This window comes from Manacus candei, unplaced genomic scaffold, assembly GCF_025592945.1.
Source record: "Manacus candei isolate 608988 ecotype Guabito, Panama unplaced genomic scaffold, ASM2559294v1 h1tg000119l, whole genome shotgun sequence".
Taxonomy (NCBI): domain Eukaryota; kingdom Metazoa; phylum Chordata; class Aves; order Passeriformes; family Pipridae; genus Manacus; species Manacus candei.
In genome coordinates this window covers 3,784,179-3,805,699 of record NW_026138167.1, presented here as the reverse complement: position 1 = coordinate 3,805,699, position 21,521 = coordinate 3,784,179, and the positions used below count along the sequence as shown (strand labels likewise).

The following is a 21,521-nucleotide window of genomic DNA, read 5'->3' as shown; positions in this document are numbered from 1 at the left end:
TCCTACTCTGATCCTTTCCTTTTAAGTGCTTGGTTTGATGTTTAGTTCCACACTGACATTTGAAATAAGCATTGTAGTCTTGAGAGTTTGCATCATTTTTGATGTAACTCTGGCTAATGTGGTTTGGAGTTGGTGTAGAAGCAGTTGCTAAGACGAGATGAATGATTAAATTCACTAGGATTTGTTAACACTTCATAGTGTTTGTTGGTGCTGGTTTTGCTTTGAGGTGACAGAGGAATAGTTACTGTGATTTGTATTTTTAAACTCTTCTTTCCTGGATTTGCAGACCTACCTCACTAGCCTGGGAAGTGAAGAAAATGTCTCCAGGACGCCACGTGATCCCAAGTCCATCCACAGATAGAATCAGTGTGACATCAAACGCTCGGAGGAGTTTAAATTTTGGGTATGAAACTACCTACTCAGTTTATTGAAGCTAAAATAAAGATTCATTGGAAGCAGAGTTCATGAAGGCAGTATTTTTCTATAGTAACCAATATATTGTTTTACTGTTTATTAAATTGTATGAGCAATTATATGCATTTGTAAAAGAAAAGCCCGTGACCTGTAAAGGAAAATTCTATCAAGGTCTTAATTTTTTTCCTTATTTTGTTATACATTTAATTACTGGTCATTCCAAAGAGCTAAAGATAAAATACTATTAGTGTATTTCATGTTATCATTTTAGTACTCTCCTCCCTCTACAAAACAAAGGTCAAATGTCTGTAATTGGCATTTTAAAATTGCCAGTGATGCAATGTGAATGGCCAGCTGAGTGTGCAGAAGTAAATATAGGTCAGAAAGAGTGAGTGTAAAGTGAGATTATGATGATTCTGATTAATGGCAAAACTGATACTATTTAAAATGTAGAGCAGGTTATGTACTACAGGAAAACATCTTTCACTTGTTAAAATGAAAGTGTCTGAAAGCAGTTCAACAAAAATGGGCATAAATTTAGAGCAGCCCTGTCTGGTACTGTCTCAGTGTGTCCAGTTTAAATCTTTCTTAGGGTGTGTGTTTTAGTTCCTTCAGGTTTGTTGGGATCTAGGGCACACACTGTTCCTGTTCCATAACTGAGTAGTGTCTTCAGCAGAGATGTAACACTGAACAGTTTGGTCAGTACCTCTGAGTACTGAGCTCTCTTAAATTTTGCATATCAAATATTTCTATGGAAATGCTACAAAATGTGTTTGGTGGAAAAATGGAACCAGTGGTGTTAGTCCCTGTGTATGTCTTGATACCTCCCTGACAATATCTGAGAGGTGTCTGCTTGAATGAGGGGTGATAGGGAGAAAATATGCACAAATAGTCAAATGAAAGATTGGAATCTGCTGGAAGTCAATGTTCTTTTATTTTTATGAGAACACAACAGCTCAGCATAATGCTGTCTTTCAGCTAAGCCCTTTTTTTGATGTCATTACACATTGCTCTTGTTGCTGGAGCAGTTTTATTCACCATCCCAGGGAGATGAGCAACTGTGTGTGTTAGAGCAGCAATGAATAAGATGAGTTTTCTATCCTTCACACTTGCAAACTTTTTCTTCTGTCTTAGTCTGCTTCTGTGTCTCAAAGCCAGGCAGCCTCAGATAACTACAATATTTTGTGTGCGTGTGTGAGAAAACAGGATAGAAAATAAAGGCTTAGATATACTTGGTACTATAGAAATTTTTGGCAGAATGTTAGAAATTATTAGGAAAGGAATGGGGGACAGAAGAGAAGGTGGTGGTGTACCACTGTAGAAACTCATAGTGAATGACTCTTACTGTGATTACCTTTATCTCTTCCCAAAAGCAGTGTAGGAAAAGTACAGAAACTGGAAACAGGAACAATCAGAAGTATCCAACAGTATTGAATGCAAAAAGAATTTGGAGAAGAGATAACAAGAAGGGTATGATAAATAAAGTCACTTACACAGAAGATGAGTAGGAAAATTTTATTTATTATTTCTCATGAAAAGGAATTAGGAATGTTAAATGCTCAAACACCAAGGTTAAAGTGACAGGAATGTTTTTCAAGACTTAGTATGTAGAATTCATTGTGATGCAATGCTTTGGTTGCCAAAACCATGAATTCCTTCAGAAATCGGTATCACAAAGATTAAATTTCATCTTGGTTATTAAAAACAGAGATTTGTTGAGTGAATTACAACAGCTTTTCAGTGCAAATTGCTGCAACCTGGGTAGTTTTCCAAAGGAGAAGTGGTTCTATACAGCACCACTGTGCTGGTCTCTGACAGACTCTGGTGAAGTTTTCTAACAAACCATTCTGTTGTTTGATCAGGCACTAAAAAGAGCTGTGACTTTCATTTAGGAACCCTGCAGTGCCCATCTCTGCTACACGCCTGGCTCCTGCTGCTGTAAGTTGGGCTGATAAGGTAAAAGCCAACCATGGAACTAAAGCTGCCCATCCTGAGCTGGCAACAGCACAAGCCTGTCTGGCACCTCCGGCACAGAAGTCACTGCGGAAAAATGGCAAGTCCCTTTCAGTGCCTTCAGTTCTTTTTGCACAAACTGTGTGGTAAAAAGTTCATTCAGAATGAGATGACCTATGTTCTAAGCAAAATTAGATCTAATTTTGCAACGTACGACATTTAAATTGAGTATGGAGATAAAAAATTAATGCCACTTTACGTTGTAACTGTTAAGTTTGAGCCAAAAGTATGTTTTCTTGTGTAGGTAACGTTCCACTGAATTGTCACTAACTAGAATTTGATCTGTTAAAATGCCAGTTATAACACCCAGGAAAACAAAAGAACTTTGGTTACAAACTGGCAGTCTAACTGACTGCAATTTGGGGTGGTTTAACAATATAAAGAATATTGCACGTCCAGGGATCTGTATAGAGCTCAAGATAGTTTTGTGTGCCCTGGGAGAACATGTTATTAGAACTGTGCTGAAGTAACAGTTGTGGTTTTTCCTTTGAAGACAAGAGTTGCCACCTCTAGTTTTGAATTGTTTCTCTAAAGATTCTCCTTGGAGAATGTTTGATTCGGGGTCTTTTGTTCTAGAAGAGATTTGTTTAGTTACAGACACAGAAAGCTACCATTTGGTTTCTTTGCACACACACTGGATCCCCGAGATTGTCTTCAGAGATGCATTTTTAATTTATTTTTTTCATGTGTGGTCCCAGATGACTTTCTGCAAAACCAACAAGCAGGATGTAGAAATGGATATTCTGAAAGAAAATAAAAAGAAACCATTTTTTTATTTTTTAAAGAAAAATTACGGGACGAGGATGTGTTAATTTAAGATAGTTGTACGTTCAACTTAGTGGTAGGAGGAGTCATGGATAGTGACTTGCAGACTTGTGGCATATTATAGAACTAAAATATCTTGTCCAGGTGTCTTGCAGTGTAACCTGAGTGAGTTCAGTAGCCTGTGGATTCCTGTGCTGGAGCAGAACTGTCCAAACCGTGCTCCCAAGGTGGTTTGGATGGGGATTGAGGGATGCTGTTTGTGTGAGGGAATAGTTTGCTCTCTACAGTTGCCCTGAGCTGGTTAGAGAGCAGGAGCTGTTTGGCTGAGTTTTCAACACAATAATTGATGTGTAATTCCACTTTTAGTATGTGTCAGTAGTTGAAGCTCTTCATGACAAAACCTTTCTCTGGTGATTATTGCTCACATTAAAGCGACAGGCTCCAAGCTGTTTATCAGGGATTCTTGTGCATATGGAGAATGTTATTAGCTACAGAGGGAAAGTGATCTGTATTTCCATCTGGATAATGTATTTTTAAGAGACTAAAAGGAAAACAAAAGACCTTATCCTTATGTTAGCTTTAGAGGGATGAAGAGTCAGTCTTGTGCTGTCTTTTATTGGCTGTTACCTGCTGCTAATGAGCTCCAAAAAGAGTGAAACCACTTAGGCCCAAAAAGAGTGAAACCACCTACAAGGGTTCAGTAATCTTCAAATCAAATGTACTAATAAATTCAAACTTGAAACTTTCATTTGAAGAAATAGCAGTTGTTCCTGCTAAAGACTTTGTGTGTTCTTAAGAATCTCTGATTGCTGACATTGAACACTGGAGAATTTCAGTGATTTTCCTGTGGCTGAACTGTAATGTTTTTGACTAATCAAGTTCTCTGTAGGAGCATGTAATCCTTCATGTGGAAGCTAGAACCACTCTGGTAAAATCCAGTTATCCTCACTGAGTGGAGCACAAGAAAATCTGGGAAGTTGAGCCAAAGGGAGCCCCCGAGGCTCCTCACACGCATTACTGAAGCAACGGGGAGGCTCCTGTGTCATCTGCTCTGCCCCTTCCCCAGCTAATGCACTCCCAGCTGTTGGGGACATGTGGGCCTTGGGGGAAGGAGGATCCCCCCTGCCCCCTGTAATGCTCTCTTGCCCACCAAAAGCCCATCTGGGGCTTACAGCTTTTTGCAGGATTTCCCTGAAACACTTTTTCGCCAGTGATTTCCAACAGCATTATCATTAGGTCTCACAATGGTTTTTTGATGTGGATGAGTGGTATGATGCTGTATCTGTTTCATGGTTGATGCAATTTCCAAATTTAACTAAATAAGTCCTTAGGGAGAGAGAAAATGCATTATTTTTCCAGATAGTCCTTTAATCTTTCCTTTTCTGGATGCATAATTAAATGAGGTTAAATCATCTTATCTCATTTCCCTCATTAAACTTACTATTACCCTCAATATGTTAATGAATTAAAAAAAAATTGTATTTAATGCTTGAGTATTTTGTGCAATGTGAAACACAGTCTATTCTTCCTGTCTGACCAGTTTCTGGTCATGGATTCCCTGGTGCCCTGCTGAGACAGGTTATACAAATTCAGACTGTGTATTAAAAATGGAAGTAGGTGCTTACAATAGAATTTAGGAGAAAGGGCAATCCAGAACATGTGAACTTCTCAGAAATATTGAATGTTCTTTTCTGTTGCCACACTTGAAATCTAGTTGTTGTTTGGGCTCTGCAGTGCCCACCTGATCCTGTGGAAGCACCTGTGACTTCTGCACATTGAGGGCAAATTGCAGGAATGTCAGCACAGACAACAAGGGACAGTGTATTCCTCACTGGGTTGTCAAATTCTTAAGCACAATTTCCGTTGAAAATTTTAAGTTCAATCTTTTTTTATGTTCCTTCCTCCCCTTCTGTTATTAAATGATCATAAAAACTAGTCTGACAATTAACTTCTCTAATTAAAATCTTGGCTGGTAACACACCATCTCTTGTTATGACAGGTAAGTTTACCATTGCTTACACCACTAAATTTCCTCTTTTCTAAAAAAACTTATTTTATTTTGATTTTCATGTCTTCTGCCTTGTAACTGTGTTTTGTCTGAGTTCATATTTCTAGATGTGCTTCCATATTCTCAGGTAATCATGGTTTCCAAAGTGCCTCTGGAATACAGTCAAACTATTTTAGATTTCAAAAACATTGGGGCTGAAGTTTAGTAATGACTGGGGAAGGTCAGATACGTTTTGGTAGGATATGACTTGCAAGTAAATTTTACAATGGCCATACATGTGCTGAGGCAGAACTCCCAGGAGTTTGCACATAGCTGCCTGGATTTCAGTTCCTAATGTTTCCAGGGAGGCTCCTTGGGCAGTTCTTCCAGATGGAGCAGCTCACAGTCAGCAGGGCCCTGGTGGCTCTGAGGGCCTCAAGGTAACAGATGGCTTTGTCACTTCATGTAACACAAGAGCAGGCAGGGACAGGGAAGTTCACATGAAACTAGAGAATGATCCAGGTAGTCAAATGAATTATTCATTAACAGAACTCTGGCAGTAATCAAATCCAGCATGTGATACTTAGCCTGTGGAGATGGCTACTGGGCTATAAGAATTCCAGACTTAGGGAAAAAACGTGGAGGAAGGTTGGTGCCCTACTGACTATTAACTTTGCTTCAGATTAGATGTCAATGAATGTATTTATTTGTAAATGTTTTTGCAAACTCTTTGTTAAAAGCGTGTCTGGAAGTGACTGAATACCAAACTGATGGGTGAATTAAAAGGAACAAGTAACTTCTTGTGCACAGCTAATTGTCAGATGGCATCACACTGTTAAACTGATCCCAGATAGTTCAGGAGTCTGAATACATGTTTGCATTAAAAACTGCTTTGTATTTAAAGAATTCACCAAACAATATTCTTTCAAACACAAGTGTTTCTGGGCTGTTAAAATGCTTGGTTGAGTCTTGAGTAATAATTATGGATCTGACAGGGAACAAATGGAAATTAAAAATTGAACATGTATGGCTTTTACAGAAAGAGTCATTCCTACTTTAGTAAGTGTGATTATGGCTTTGCTATGCTCTGAGTAATTTTATTCTGATTAATTCTGTCATTTTAGACTACTAAGAAACATGCCATGAGACAAAGAATCAACTAGGCAAGACAGGCAAGAATATTCTTTTTGGTAGAATTAACTTCAATAGATATTAGTAAAAGATAATAGAAGATATTAGTACAATTATTAAGAGATACATAGGATTAATATATCTTATTTATATGTTAATAAAATTATCTTTAGCTAGTAGTTACTACAAAAGGGTATCTTCTGATATTTTTAATGTAGAAAAGATGCCTTTAGGTAAGAGCTGACTCCAGTTTTCAGAACAAGTAGAAGTGAGGTGTTTAGTTTTGCAAATGGCAAGGAAAAGGAATTGCAATCCACAAGTTGCAGTAGCGGTTCGTTGGTTGATTTTAGCAGTTCTGAACAATCTCTTTGTTGTCTCTGTATTACTTGCCAGGGAAATTTCTTGGCCAAGTTTTATCCTAAGCTTTGTACAGCAGAGCCTTTGTGGTCCTGGCAGTTCCTGAGGTCCGTGGGGTGGGAGCTGTGGTACCCAAGGGGCCCGAGCAGGCCTCGTCCCATGGAGTGGGACACATTTGGCACAGGCTGTGTGCCGTGAGCTTTCTGCAGTAAATCTGGTTGGGATTGCTGTGGAATTAAGCCCCTGTTCCCTGGAGTATTGTTGGAGATAAGATTGTCTCTGAGAGGACAATAACATGCTTCCATCACTAGGTCCTGTAGATAATTATATTTTGTCTGTATGAAGATGAAGAAATGAAAATAAAACCAAAGTCTCTTACAGGGGTCAAATGGAAAGCAAAAAATACAACTGGTATCTTTCTGACTTCCATTCCCTTCTGCAGTCAGTGGGGCACACTGAAATGTGTGCAAGTGCACATAGGGAAGGAGAGCAGAAAGGCTCTTTGCAGACCTGTCCTGTCTCTAGTTACCAGCAGGAATCTGAAGAGATTAGCCAGGTGATTCACACAGAGTTTGGGAATTTGGTTTAAAACACACAGCTGTTTTTCTAGAGTAAAACAGTTTCAATAGTAAAATATTGAATTGAATTATCTTTTTGCATCTGTCATTACCAGTATTGTTTATGTTTGTGAACAGTTATATAGTTACATAAAAACAGCTGTTACATGAGCTGCAGCAAAGATAATTTTCAGAACAGTGCTGTTAACCTCCCTGGTAACTCAGGATTTACACCAGCCTGTGGGCCAGGCTGCTGTGTTTTATCCTGAGACACTGAAAGAGCCCAGTATTTAAATGAGCACTTAATGTGTGTAAAATGCTCGGTGCAAAGGCAGCAAAGGATGAAAGTGCCCTTAGTTGTGGTTTAGACTCATTTCTGGTTTGCTGGTTACTAAAGATTGTTTAGACCAGTTCATATGTTAAACCTTAATATTTGAGCTCAAGCTCTAATCTTTATGCCTGAGCTGCATGATCATCTTTGTTAGTAAAAACTTTAGAAAAACCCAGAGAATGATTTTTTTATACAAGTTGTATTCTAGATTATTTCTCTCTCTAAAACAGGCCATTTAGTGTTGGTTTTTTTACTTCTCTGCTCCTCCGGGTAAAAGTATTCTCCCACACCCTTCTCTTCCTTTTATGTGAATGATCCTAAAACCAGCTTATGCTAATATTATATTGGACAATATCATAAAAGTTAGTTACAAGTTAGTTCTTGAGTTTTTTGCAGGAATTTTTGTTTAGCAAATAAGACAGGTGTGAGCTTACCTGTCACAGTCGTGAGTTGTACCGTCAGGCCTCAAAGAATCACTCACAGTTGTTTCAGGACACATGGGGAATTATGTGCTGCTATTAATTGCTGGCCACAAAAATGTTACATATTTAGGAGGGGGTTCACCTTGATACTCTGCTAATCTGGTCACACTTAAGACGTGATGCTTTAGGCAGACAAATTTAACTTTTCAGGTATGTACCAAGATTAGATATCAGAAATGTTGATCAGCAAGTTTTATGTAACAACCACATAGAAATCAAAGTAAATTGGGGAAAACCTGCTTTTCTATTTTCTCTTTCAGTTTGCAGTCCCACTGTAGCAATGTTTTGCTCTTTCCTGGAATCCAGGAAAAGAAATTTTCCGAGAGCTGACACTGATTAGTGTATTTTTGTTATCAGAGTAGAGCAAATGGGGGGAAAAAAAAGTAAAGAAAATACTCTGGAAGAATAGTAAACCACATTTGTGGGCAGTGCTTTCCACACTAAGTCGTGCAGTTATGTCTGTATGTGCACTTTGTTGTTACAAAGAAAAGCGAGAGTGTGGTTGCTTTGTTGTTCTTTACTGTCTCCTGAAACGGCAACATGGGCATGGAAAACTTTAGTACATGTTGCCATTTTCCACACAGTTTTGTGCACGAGCAGCTTCCCTTTTTGCAGTGACAGAACAGGTCCCATGACTAGAGTTGTTCAGTGTCTGTGAAAGCAATAGCGCTCCTTGAAGTGAAAAGCTGTGCTAAAGAATATTTCATCGATTTGTTTGGTATTGATTTCTAAAGAGAACATTTTTCTCGCACAACTCCTGTAATACTGTAATAAAATAGTTGTTTCTAATGCTTCTATTTATGTAAGTCCTCCTTTCTGAGCCCGGGGTGTGTTTTTTGCTGTAGATCGAAGGGATGCCGAGGGCTGGGAGACGGTTCAGCGCGGAAGGCCCGTTCGATCCCGCTCCACAGCTTTGGCAACAAAACCTCCCGGGGCTGCAGAATCCCTCAAGTCCAGAGGTGACAGTGACAAAGAAAATGCCGTTTCTCCACCAGCAGAAAACAAGCCCGGGAGTTCAGTCACGGAGAGTGGAGCATCCAGAAGTACAGAGCTGGGACAGCAGGAGCCTTTACAGCAGCCTGAAGGTCCTCTGACTGAAAGGACTCAGGTCAGTACATCATTTTAAACAATTTTCTAACCTTAAATCTTACAACTTCTTCTGCAGAACTTTTTCTGAAGGTGGTGTTGTCTAGAGCTTTTATGCACTGACCAGATTGGAAAAGGATTTAAGAAGTAATGGGTAGTTCAAGTTACATTTCTGGAAATGCATTAAAATGTCGGCACAAATAGGGTAATTAAAATTATGTGGACAGCTTTTCCATCATTTCCAAAAAGTCAGGGCCAGGCACATCTCATACATAGATTTCAGGTAAAAAGATCCAAGTTTGGCAAGGTTATGAGCCCCTGAAATAAGTGAAGTTGTTTGCATCACTCACTGAAAAGTTACTATGTATTTTCTTTAAATCTGTTTGACTCTAAGTGACTTTAAAAATCAGTGTGTTAATTTGGCAAATGCCTCTTGTTAGTTCCCAGCAGGTGCCTCAGAAACCAACGGGAGCACTGGGACACCACTGCAAGGAGATTCCTCACAAGCAGCTCCTGAGATGCCTCCAGCTCTCCCCAACACTGACTGTGCTTCCAAAGCTCTGCAGCTGAACGAAGCCTCCTCCCAGAGCACTGATCCTGTGCACTGGCATCAAACAGAAAAAGCTAAAACTGAAGCTGAAATGGATGCCTCAGATATTTCAAATGTGAGTGCTGTCAGATTGGTAAGAAATCTTGTAAGATCTCCAAGTGAATAATAAATATAAGCCTTAATTTTCTCACTCTGTGTTGCACAGTGTGTTTTTTTAACCCGCTGTAAAAATTACAGCAAAATCTATCAGGTACTGTAGAAAAAAGACAGAATTTAATTCCAGTAAAGTTTCTGAACTTTAACTAGAAAGATATAAATGTGTTATTTGGAAAAAAGATATTAGTGCTCTCACTCTTTTGATATTTGCACTAATTTTTTATCTCCTTCCACTGTCAATCATTTTAAGTCACACTCATTAAATTCTTACTCCAGTTTTGCTAATGGTTCAAACTGGAAACATTTAGGGTATCAAAATTCTGTTAGAAACAAAGGTAGACCTCTGCCCTAGACTAGCTGAGCTGCTCTCCTGGGTCTTCCTTTACAACCAGCAATTTGGAGGAATGCTGTTCTTAAGCAATAAATGTGAAGTCAGTATTCTGTTTTTATGCGACTTTCCAAAAACGATGTCCCTTCTTGTCTGGAGAAGAATTCTGCAGGTCTCAGGGTGTGTCTACTTTGCTGGGATTGTCTGAGTGGAGAGTTGCAGTGATGTTACATAAAATCCAGGTTATTATACTTTCAGGTTTTGCTTTGGTTTTTTGTTTTTATTTGTTTTTCTTGTTTCAGAAACTAGATTAAAATTCTGATTTGCAGAGGTTTTCCTGTAAATCACTTTCCCTTTAACATCTTTTGCAAACTGGACTCCTGCTAGGTAATTGCCAAGCCAGGTACCTGTTTGCTTTTAGAACTGATTTCTAGCAACTCATCCACTAACATTGTTCCAGATGCTCAGTTATTAACACTTCAGGGTGCTGACAGGTTGGTGGGATCTGTGTCTCTTGGAAGCATTTTACTGCTGCAGATTACACTGCTTTAAACACCAGTTTGTGTATTGTGGCACATTTTTGATTGCTGGAGTGGAAATGAACTGGTTAATACTGAACACTAGAGAAGGAAAAGACAATCAGTCAGCATTTTCAGGCTTACATTCCTGCCTCACTCCCTTGTCATCCATGTTGAAAAAATAAGTACAGCCTGAGATTCCATTGTATTAACTACAGTAAAGTTTCCAGCTATGGTTCATGCAGATAATTTTCATCTTTAAATAGTACTTTGGAGCATGATTCTGTTTAAAAAGATAACAGCAGGCCATGCCTTGATGTCTCAGAGTATGCCTTGCTTAGTCCCTATGAGTGGGTATTTAAAACAATAATTACAGAAGAACTGTCTTTGTTGCTTTTAATGACAGTGTTTGTGTCATGTTTTGGAATGATGTGAATGATAATTGATTTTGTAAATGTTCACATAGCTATTAAACGAGTTAATGGTTGCTAACAGTTTTAGTGGGGTTTATATTTCAGTTACCTTCACAAAGTATAGCAGTAAAAGAGCTACGAGTAACGAGAAGTTCAACAAAATAGCATATAATTCACATTAACTGTATGGAACCCACTTTTCTGGGCTTGCTGGTGACTTTGTTTTTTCTCTGGTGTCGTGTTTCCTGCAGTCCATGGCAGAAGTCCTTGCTAAGAAAGAAGAGTTAGCAGATCGCTTGGAAAAGGCCAATGAAGAAGCCATTGCCAGTGCCATTGCAGAGGAGGAGCAGTTAACCAGGGAGATTGAGGCAGAGGAGAACAATGACATCAATATCGAGACTGACAACGACAGCGACTTCTCCGTGAGTGTCCACCTTATTTGAATGCACCCAAGGTCAAGCTGTCTCTGTTGTCAGTGGAGTATGAATATAGAATTTGTTAATGTAATCTGTTTTACGTGTGAGCTAAATAGTGTCATGTAATAATTACACCACACTAAGGTGTATTTAGGCTTACTAAACTCCCAGCACAGTGCTGCTGAGTGGTACAGAGCTCTCTGATGTTGCAGCTGTTTCTGGGTGCAAAACAGGGGGGAACTGGGACTTTTATGTTCATTGCTACCACACAAGAGTAGGTGAAGCAAAAGTCTCCACTTTTGCTGTCAGAAAGAGCAGGAACAGCATGTGTCTTTGGAGTGACCAGTTCAGTTTGGAAACACTGCTCAATGTTGCTGATTTGGCACTGTTTAGTGTGTGTGTACACCTGTGAGGTAAGGTTTATGATTTTACTGTCTGGTTCATTTTGATTTTCAGGCTAGCATGGGCAATGGAAGCATATCTTTCTGTGGTTTGTCTATGGACTGGAATGATGTTCTGGCAGATTATGAAGGTAAATTTTCACGTTACTGTACTTACATGGAAATGACAGCAAAAATTTAGAAAAATGCCCATTTTACTCATGGCTCATTAATTCAGAAGTTTCCCCAACACCTAAATATTGTTCCAGGTTATGTTATTTTCTATGTTATTTCCTGAGGGAAGAGGGATAGTTCGTGTGTTCAGATTATCTCTGTGTGTCTTTGTTCTTCAGCTTTCTTTACCCATCTCTCTATTAGAATTTTACATTTTTTTATCCGGTTTTACCTTAACATTTGGATAAAAGCGTGATAAAATAATTAAGCCTTAAAATACGCAGAGATTAGAGATAAATGTGATAAAATAATTAAGCCTTAAAATGTGCAGAGATTAGAGATAAATGTAACATTCTTCAGGCTGCGTTTGCACCTAGGCTCAAGGGAACCCATCGGAGGGAGAACTTCAAGAGGAGCTAATGCTTGTTAATCACCCTTTTCCCAGAAAAGCTGTTGAAATTCTCCCCATCTTTGTTTTCCTCCTGCCCAGCTCGTGAGTCCTGGCGCCAGAGCAACTCCTGGGGAGACAGAGTGGAGGAGGAGCCTGCCCGTCCCCCCGGCCACGGGATCCACATGCACGAGAAGCTGTCCTCGCCCTCCCGCAAAAGGTTCCTCCCTCCTTACCTGTCTGCCTGGGCCAGGGAAAACAGGCAGCCAAACCCATGGCTGCTTGGAACTCTGTTTGAGTCTGTGGGTGGAAAGGGTCACAGAAAGCTCTAGATGTACTTTTTCATAATGGTCTGGGCTCGTGCTGCATCATCCACTAAAGATTTGAAGTCTAGAAGAAAAGTATTCACATTTACAGGAAATAATTGCCCTCCAGTGGCCTATTTTTTTTTCTCTTTCTGAAATGACATAGAAATGCTAACTACGCTGTCAGTTAATGTTGTCTCACTTGCTTTTGCTCTGCTTTGGTTTTTATTAAAAGAACAATAGCAGAATCCAAAAAGAAACATGAAGAGAAACAAATGAAAGCTCAACAGTTGAGAGAGAAGTTACGTGAAGAAAAGACACTGAAGCTTCAAAAATTAATGGAGAGGGTAAGCTTTCTGTAATATAAAGAGCTACTCTGCTGCCTTTCAGAAAAGACATTTTTTTCCACAGTCTAAACATGTTAGAGATTAAAACTGGTTGAAATGCAGTTTGCATCTGAGTTTACATAGTTTTCACAGCTATTAAAGAAAACATTATTTCAAATTATGAACTTCTGTGAGAGTGTTGGCGACATACTAGACTGCCTCAGACTCAAGGATGACATAAAAAGTAGAAATGTGTTTCATGTATCCAGCAGAAATGCTAAAACTCACTAAACTGAAGCAGTTTGGGTATTTAACCCAAAGCAGTGTACTTTGGGTTAAACTTAATGCAGGCTTTGTGTAGGGCATGAAAGTATTTGTTTCCATGAAGAAAGCTTCAAGTATTAGAAAACCCTGAGGAAAATTCAGGCCCTATTTTCAGTTGCTGTATTAGTAACAAATCTACTCATTCTACATAGGAGAAAGATGTGAGGAAATGGAAAGAAGAATTGTTAGATCAAAGGCGCAGGATGATGGAGGAGAAGTTACTCCATGCAGAATTCAAACGTGAAGTGCAGCTACAAGCAATTGTGAAAAAAGCACAAGAGGAAGAAGCTAAGGTAGGTTACTTTGTTTTAGAGAGGAACAGTTTAAGAGTTGTGCTTTTATATATGTTGCACCTCAAGAGTGCTCATGTAGGTTCTGAGGGAGGGTGCAAGTTAGACATGAACACCTGTGAACTGTGAAGTAGGTAAATGCTGATGTCTAAACAGACCATTTTTCTCTAGTATGAATTTAAATGAATTAGCTGTTATTAGACATCGTGGTGGGTTGGACTGGAAGACAAGAGGGTTGAAGTAGAAGAGCTGATAGTTGTCTTGCAGAGTACAGCAGCATTTTCAGTGGTACCTAGTCCTGGAAGGAGTAGGAGATGTGATTATCAACTCTCTGCTTTTCACATGTAGAAAGAGAAGGGGGGGAGTTCATTGCTCTTCTCCTTTGTTAAACATCTATTCTAGATCAAACTTTCTGTCCTTTAACAGTAGTTCTGTTTCTGTATTTTGTACCACTGATTTGTTAAGCAGCTGGAAATAGATAGAGACCTGCAGTTATTCTAAAATAAGTATTTTGTTTAGTGCTTTTCTGACTTAACACATAGTTCCATAAGATGAGCACTGGATGGGTGCTTTTTGGTTTGCCTCATTCATATGACTTTGATAAACATTTTCATGGTTTAACCCCAACCAGTAAGTAACCACCACACAACCACACACCTGTGGGGTGGGGGAGAGAGTCACAAGTGTAAAGGTGAGACATAGAAACAGTTTAATAACTGAAGGAGGAAATCAATTCAAAGGAAAAGGAAAATAACAGAGATAAATAATACCCAAGAAAGACAAGTGGTGTAAAAGCAAATGACTGGCAGTCCTCAAGCAGCGACCCCTACCAACCTCCCCCATGTTTTTGTTGCTGCACATGATGTCCTGTGCTCTCAAATATCCCTTTGGTCACTTGGCCTTGACACTGTGCAAGCCCTGCTCAGCAGTAACTAAAACATCCCTGTGTTATCAGCACTGTTTCCAGCACAGATCCAAAACATAGTCCCATAGTAACTACTGTGAAGAGAATTAACTCTATCCCAGCCAAAAGCAGTACAATACAAATGAAATATTTTATTTTAAAGACTGTTTATCCCATCTCCTTAAAACCAAAATGTTTCCTTTTATGATGAGCATGTATCCCAGCTGTGATTGATGCAGCTGTTCATCCGTGTTATTCAAGACAAGCACAACAAAACTTTGATTAAAACTGATTTAGCTTTTTTACTTAGTTGCTGTTCCTGTCTCTTGGATTAAAATGATTTCTAGACGACCTAATTCACTCTAACATACCTTCATTATTATTTCATTACACAGTGTGACTTCTGTAATTACATTAACTAAATCACACTTGCCATAATTCCCCAGATAAGCAGATGTTTCATATATTGTGTGTGTTTAAATGTGTAGGATCTGCTGCCTCGTGAGGCTCTTGTGTTGTGGAAATAAGGGTTAGTTGGGCCAGAAGGCTTTAGAGAAATAGCTGATGAGTAGGATAACTGCAGCCCATGGTAACTGTTGCTGCCCAGTTGGTTATCTAAATTCCCAGTGCTTGCTTGTTTACTGACCTGTAAAATCCATTCTGTAAATGGATTCTAGTCAGTAAACAAAGTTACAGATATTATCCTACCACCCTTTACGTGATCTGTTGTTGTCTGTCCATTTATGTTCTCTTTACTCAATATTTTAGTGTACACATTGAAGTTCTTACCTTTTCTTTTCTTTTTTTGTTCTTGTGTATTGCACTATGCTGTGGTTGGAAAAGGTAATATATGTTTATGAAGTAGGCTATATGGATAAGAAATATGAAGACTGTTAGCTTGTTTGGTTTTTTCTTACTCATAATATATATAGTTTCACTTTTTTAATCAGTAAGTACACATTTATTTAAAGTCAGGTAAAAAGACCTGTTGGATTCTACTAGAACTTACTTATTTTACTGATTTATCTATCTGGGTCTTAACATTCCACATGTTATGAATGAGAGAACAGACTGATGAAATCTCGTTGCTGAGAGGATTGGGAAGATTTTCCTTTATTTTACCCAAAGTTTCTTGTTTTTTCTGATACAATTCGTTTTCTCTTTTTATATTCCATGGGTTGTCTCATTTAAAACAAACAAAACAATAAAACAACAAAAAACCCACATTAAAAACTCTAAAGACTTATTCTCAACTTGGTAGTTTTCCAACCCATTCTGGAGAAACGTCCCACCAGGTTATCAAATGAGTGGAATTCCCTAAGAATGAAACCCGTTTCAGCTTCTCAGGCCTTTTCTTGTGCTTTCTGATTATTTGCAGGTAAATGAAATTGCATTTATAAACACCCTGGAAGCTCAGAACAAACGTCACGACGTGCTGAACAAACTCAAGGAGTACGAACAGCGTTTAAATGAGCTGCAGGAGGAGCGGCAGCGAAGGCAGGAGGAGAAACAAGCCCGTGATGAAGCAGTTCAGGTACAACATGTCTGTGGCTGCAGGGGGACAGGGAAACATGGGCTGTGTTTCCTTTTGGCTCTGCAGAGTCCTCCTTGCTTTCTGTCTTCCCTCCTTTGTTCGGCTTTGGAAAAGTGGATTCTATTGTGTTTCTCCTTTGAAATGTTACCGTGGTTAAAGGGAGGAAGGTAAATCATAAAACCCCCGTAGCAGGAGTGCCATAACTGCTGGGTAGGTGACTCGTGCCTGTCTTAAGGGTTTTTTGGAAAATATTTGTTACTTCTTCATAAACAAAATCCTTATGTTTTAGTGATAGTTAAAACTTTGAGAGAGGAAACAGTAAGATAGTCCTTAACATATGCCTGCTGTCATAATTACAGTACTTTTTACAGGATCAGGGGAAACCACAGTGCAAACGTGTTTGTGTTCCCGGAGTTCTGGTTGCTTTTTGTTTGGGGTTTTTTTATTTTAATGCAGCATTTCAGTACTAGGTTTTCCCAGCCTCATGCATCCACTTTTTTGGCACTGTTCTCTATGTTAGAATCTAAACCAAGCTTTCTTCTGATATAAACTCCTCCTCCCTCTCTATACATATGTCAGATCACCACAACTGTAGGTCACTTCTGGATCCAGTTTCTGCCAGAGCTTAGTTCTTAGGCTTAGAAGCTGATCCTATCTCCTTATTGAAAAATGGGGCATGTTACTGACTTCAGTGCTTCTGAGGCCATTTTTTGAGACAGAAGATACTCTGAAAGGGCTGGATAAAACTCTTTTTGAGAGATTATTTGGAAGTTTATGGATTTCGAAGGGTCAATTGAATTATCAGTGAAAAGTACCCTTCTAGATTGTTTATTAAAAACCTAATCCCAGTGATCCTGTTTTTTGTAGTTACTTATGTTCCCTTTTTCCAGATCACAGTTATAATTGAATTCCTTTCTGTGGTTTTGGATTTTTTTAACTCTGTCTTCTCTCTACCCTCTTTTTAGCCCTTTCCTGGGTTGTGTAGACATAGGTCTGTTCCTAGGCTGGCAGTTGAACATACATTGCAGACAGATTTCGGTCCTAAATCCCACTTATGGCCACACTGTTCTCTTTGTATCCTTTCTGCCAGACCAAGGATCAAGCTGATGCTTCCTGCTGTGCTTTTTCCATGCTCAAGTTGCTTAACAGTTGAGCAATACATTTTGAGCCCTATATTTTGTTATTTCTTCATTACCTGTATCCTGTGTAGGATGTTTAGAATATTTTCAAATAATCTTATTGGTGAACTAGACTAATAAGCTTTTATATTGCATAGACTTCTTCAGAATGAGCAAAATATATGGTTAATGAATGTGCAGGTTAGTTCATCCAGCCTTGCTTTCAGCGTGCGCTCGAGCTTCTGAACAGGCTCATATTTGCATTTTATTCCTTAAAAGCGCCCTTCTTACTCCATCATGAAAGACAAAATGACTTTCAGCAGACGTTAAATACAGTTTCTGTTGATTCCCTTTTAATTTTGCCCTAAAAGAAGGGCTGGGGTTGCCTTGTCTCCGGCAGGAGCGCAAGCGGGCGCTGGAGGCGGAGCGGCAGGCGCGGGTGGAGGAGCTGCTGATGAAGAGGAAGGAGCAGGAAGCGCGGATTGAGCAGCAGAGGCAGGAGAAGGAGAAAGCCCGGGAAGATGCAGCCCGGGAGAGGGCCAGGTAACTTGGCAATCCTTTCTTTGGCTCCCTGCCCCTCACCATTCTCCTCTCCAGCAAACTGCACCTTCCCCAGAACAGCAGGACCCTCCTGGCTCGTCAGGAATTTCAAAGGTAGCATTGATCAATATTGATCACTGTTCTTGATGAGTGGTTTGAAAGAAGAAATCAGGTGAGTCATCATGAGTTCTGTAACAGATTTTTGTATTCCTTAGGCACATGCACAATGTTAGGATGCAAGACTATATGTTACTACATTCATCTAAGTTTTATTGCTGACAAGACCTTTTAGTAATTTGCCTTTTTTATATTTTACCTTCGTTTTCAAAGGAAACAAGATTAATGTTCCCATGTTCCCCATTTCCTCCACTCTCCAGTAACTTTTGGACTTACTGGCATCAATTGAATTTTACTATTTTGTAGACACCAGAGATCACATTTGTGAAGCACAAAATTGGGAAATCAGGCTTCATTAATTCTACTGCCTATGAACTACTTGGTTTATGGTTTTGTCCATAATCAAAAGTTCATAAGGAGGATTCCACATAGGCTCTCCTCTCCCTTTCTTTTATGCCAAAAATGAAGTGCAGAGAGTGAACACTGAGTGTGAGAGAGGTTTACTTTCAACTCTGAAAGGGGAAACTACAATTCTGCTTGTTTAATTTGCAAAATTCTGTTTGTATTCACCTCCTATTACTCCCTGTTTTCCTACAATTCTCCTTCTACAGGCATTCCATAAAACCTGGATAGAAGTTACATTTTTTCAGTGACAGGTGTTACGAATGGTTCTTTATCCATTTCTGTTGTCATGACTTGTTTTCTTCAGAGTTGTCACAAAGGGAGTGTTTTTTTCTCCAAGTAAAATATTCAGAAATGTATTGATCACCTTTCATCTTCCAAAGTCATGAGTGACATCATAAAGAGATTTAGCTTTCCATTAGATGTGTAATGAATTCTGGGTAGGATTTATAGCCTTTCCCAGGACTTCGTGGACCTTTCCTCAGTGTATTGAGCCAAGTCACAATAGGATACAGTGAGTTGGAATGAATCCTTCAGTATCTTGCTGTTGTTCACAGACACTTGAGGAAGGTTAGGACTGAGAGGGAGAATTTGGTCTTGCTATTTTGGGAAGGTAGACAGTGCATCTGTAAGGCTTCTGCATCTTTCTGGAATTTGAGGAAACCCTCACAGTGAGCAAATGTGAGATATTTGTCCCATTGACATCTCTGTCCTCTAAGCTCTTCTACAGTTAGAACTTGTCTAACAGCTCCAACCACGTAATTCTTCGCTCCTTTTGTTTAGTCAGTGATAATCTGCCACTTCCCTTTGTTGCACCCCAATTATTTCCTTATGATATGTGAGAAACTGCAATTTCCATTTCCCTTCTGTTAGTATTGTGTGTCAGCAAATTTCCTCTCTATTTGCTGCTATAACACTCAGTTTTCAAACACTTTGTACTTGATATTGCAGTGCCGTGCTTGCACTTGTTTTTCTTTGCCAGATGCTGATTACACAGGAGAGATTTTGCCTTTTTTGTCTTTTTTTTTTCTGATAATTTTGGGAAAGAGTAGGAAAGAATGTATTTGTGGTTTCCTACAATCTGTTATGTCAGAATGGCTTCAGAGTCATTACATGTCCTTAATAACAGTTCTGGGGTTTCTCTAACAGAGCAGAATTAGAGGAGGATTTGCTCTCCTGGTTTCCAAGTTCAGGGAGGGATGAGCCTGACAGGGAGTTGGCTGTGCTGTCCCCTCCACCCTGGATTTCAGTGTGTTGTGGTGGAACCTTGGGGTATTATTTGGTGTTTTGTTGTTTTTTTTTTTCCTGCTGCTAGGATTTAGCTTGTATCCTGAAGATTTAATACTTGCTGGAATGAATAATTTTTGTAATATCTTCTTAAAGTTTCTTCAGTATAAGCTTTACCATGTGCATCTGGTGGTGATTAAAGCATCTGTATGAAAGGAATAGTGTACTTAAAACTGACTTTAAAAGCCCCTCTGCCCTTATGGTACATTAACTTGTTTCCAGTAAGGTTTTAGTTGTAATTTCAAAGTATTTTTATATTCCAGAGAGTTGAAATCCATAATATGGAAAGTTTTGTTCTTGTCAATAGAAATCATATACTGTACCCAAACCATGTAAAAAGAATGCTTTCAGAAGGGCTTGTGCAGGAGTAATGTTGGTGCTTTATATATGGAAACTTGAGAATTTTGTTTCAAATACTATTAACCCAAAGTATGCAATGATAATAATTTGTTGGAGTTTGTAGCATTAAACAAATACGTAAAACCACAAACTGAAAGAAACAGCTAAAATAAGCTTTGGGTTTGGGTCATGTGTTAGTTGTGTTTTCTTTCAGTTCCTGATGTGAGTCAGGAGCTCTTTAAAATATAAAGACTGTAGTTCAGTTTTCCTTTATATACCTCAGGGGAGACAGCACATAAACTACCTAATGCTTCTCTTCCTCACCCCCCACACCCATGGCAATTCAAGAGTTCACTTATTCTTTCTGAAAGAACAGTTGTTTAGTGTTTATCATGTGACTTACTTCCTCCCCCATCTTCTTTCCTATCTGCTTTTGTATTTTCTGTGGCTTTTTGTTTTCAAATGTTACTTTATCTGAGCCTTCTACTTTTATGTAAATGATTTTGGGTTTTTTATCAGATTTCTGTTTAAGAAACAAAAATCCACTCATAACAAAACCCATTGCAGTTTGGGTAATATTCCTTATGTTAACCTTTCTAGTTCTGTCCCTCAAGCTACTTAAATTTTAGAATGCCTTTTAAAAAGATGACTGATGGCTTTGAATGACTTCATAGCTCAGTTTTACTCAAAGCTTTTGGCCCTTCAGAGCTGCCAGGCTTCTGGGAGAAGTGTTGCTCTCCCATCCCACTTCTTCTTGTACAAACAGCATGAGGAGCTGACTGTCTTCCTTTGTAGAATTTCATAACTCCCTTGGCTTACTGATCACTAGGAAGTTGTTCTTGAAACTGTTACCTTTTCTCAGACAGGAAAGAACCCAAATCTCTTCAACAGGTGATGCTTGGGAATTCACAGACTCTTGACACCCACATGTATGAGATCTGTGCTGGAGAGGGGAAGAAGAGTTGCTCAAAATGAAGAGGACAACTGAAGTGTGAGGCATGATTCAGTTTTGGGAAGAGGGATGTAGGGCACACAGGTTCAGTGAGCAAAGTAGGAGAAGGTGACAGATGAATGTCTCCTCTTTTGCTCTCCTTTGGTCTCTTGAACATTTAGAATTGCAGGATTCCAGAGCATCAGTTTATCTCTCACAGCTGTACCACTGGATGTTGGTTGGAGTTTCGTCTGTAAGTTCCTGTATTCAGACTTCCTCTGATGAAATGTTTCTGTAGAACACACTGCCCTCAGTGCTGGGAAGTTTCTTTTCAATTTGCTGTTCCACTCCTCCCCTTTGGTTCACTGAGTGCAGGTGTTGGCTGAAGGATGCAAAGGGTGACATGGTCTCACATTCCTCACTGCTGACTGTCATTGCTCTGATTTGGACTGAAGGATGGTCCAGGCACTGCTGCAGAGGTTCTGTGTCTGTCTTTATTAAATCATTCCAATGAAAATATTTGTATTCTCTGTTAACTAAGTTGCTTTTTGCTGTTTTTATTTTCTCCTGAACCATCTTCAGCTTCATTTCTGGGTGTTTTTTTTCTCCATTTCTAACAGAAATCTGTCAGTATTATCCATGCTTTACATTATTGCAA

At 39.1% G+C, this 21,521-nt stretch overlaps 1 protein-coding gene across 1 annotated transcript in view; it reads left to right on the top strand.

Moving 5' to 3' along the window:
- The window catches only part of SCAPER (S-phase cyclin A associated protein in the ER), a 142,215-nt gene that overhangs the window by 25,056 nt on the left and 95,638 nt on the right, over positions 1–21,521 (top strand). Inside the window, exons 7-17 of the mRNA XM_051770357.1 lie at positions 287–403; positions 2,307–2,467; positions 8,883–9,145; positions 9,564–9,788; positions 11,340–11,510; positions 11,961–12,036; positions 12,549–12,666; positions 12,987–13,098; positions 13,554–13,694; positions 15,974–16,129; positions 17,648–17,790. Of these exons, the coding sequence (XP_051626317.1) occupies positions 287–403; positions 2,307–2,467; positions 8,883–9,145; positions 9,564–9,788; positions 11,340–11,510; positions 11,961–12,036; positions 12,549–12,666; positions 12,987–13,098; positions 13,554–13,694; positions 15,974–16,129; positions 17,648–17,790 (1,683 nt within the window). The remainder of the gene's footprint in view (positions 1–286; positions 404–2,306; positions 2,468–8,882; positions 9,146–9,563; positions 9,789–11,339; positions 11,511–11,960; positions 12,037–12,548; positions 12,667–12,986; positions 13,099–13,553; positions 13,695–15,973; positions 16,130–17,647; positions 17,791–21,521) is intronic.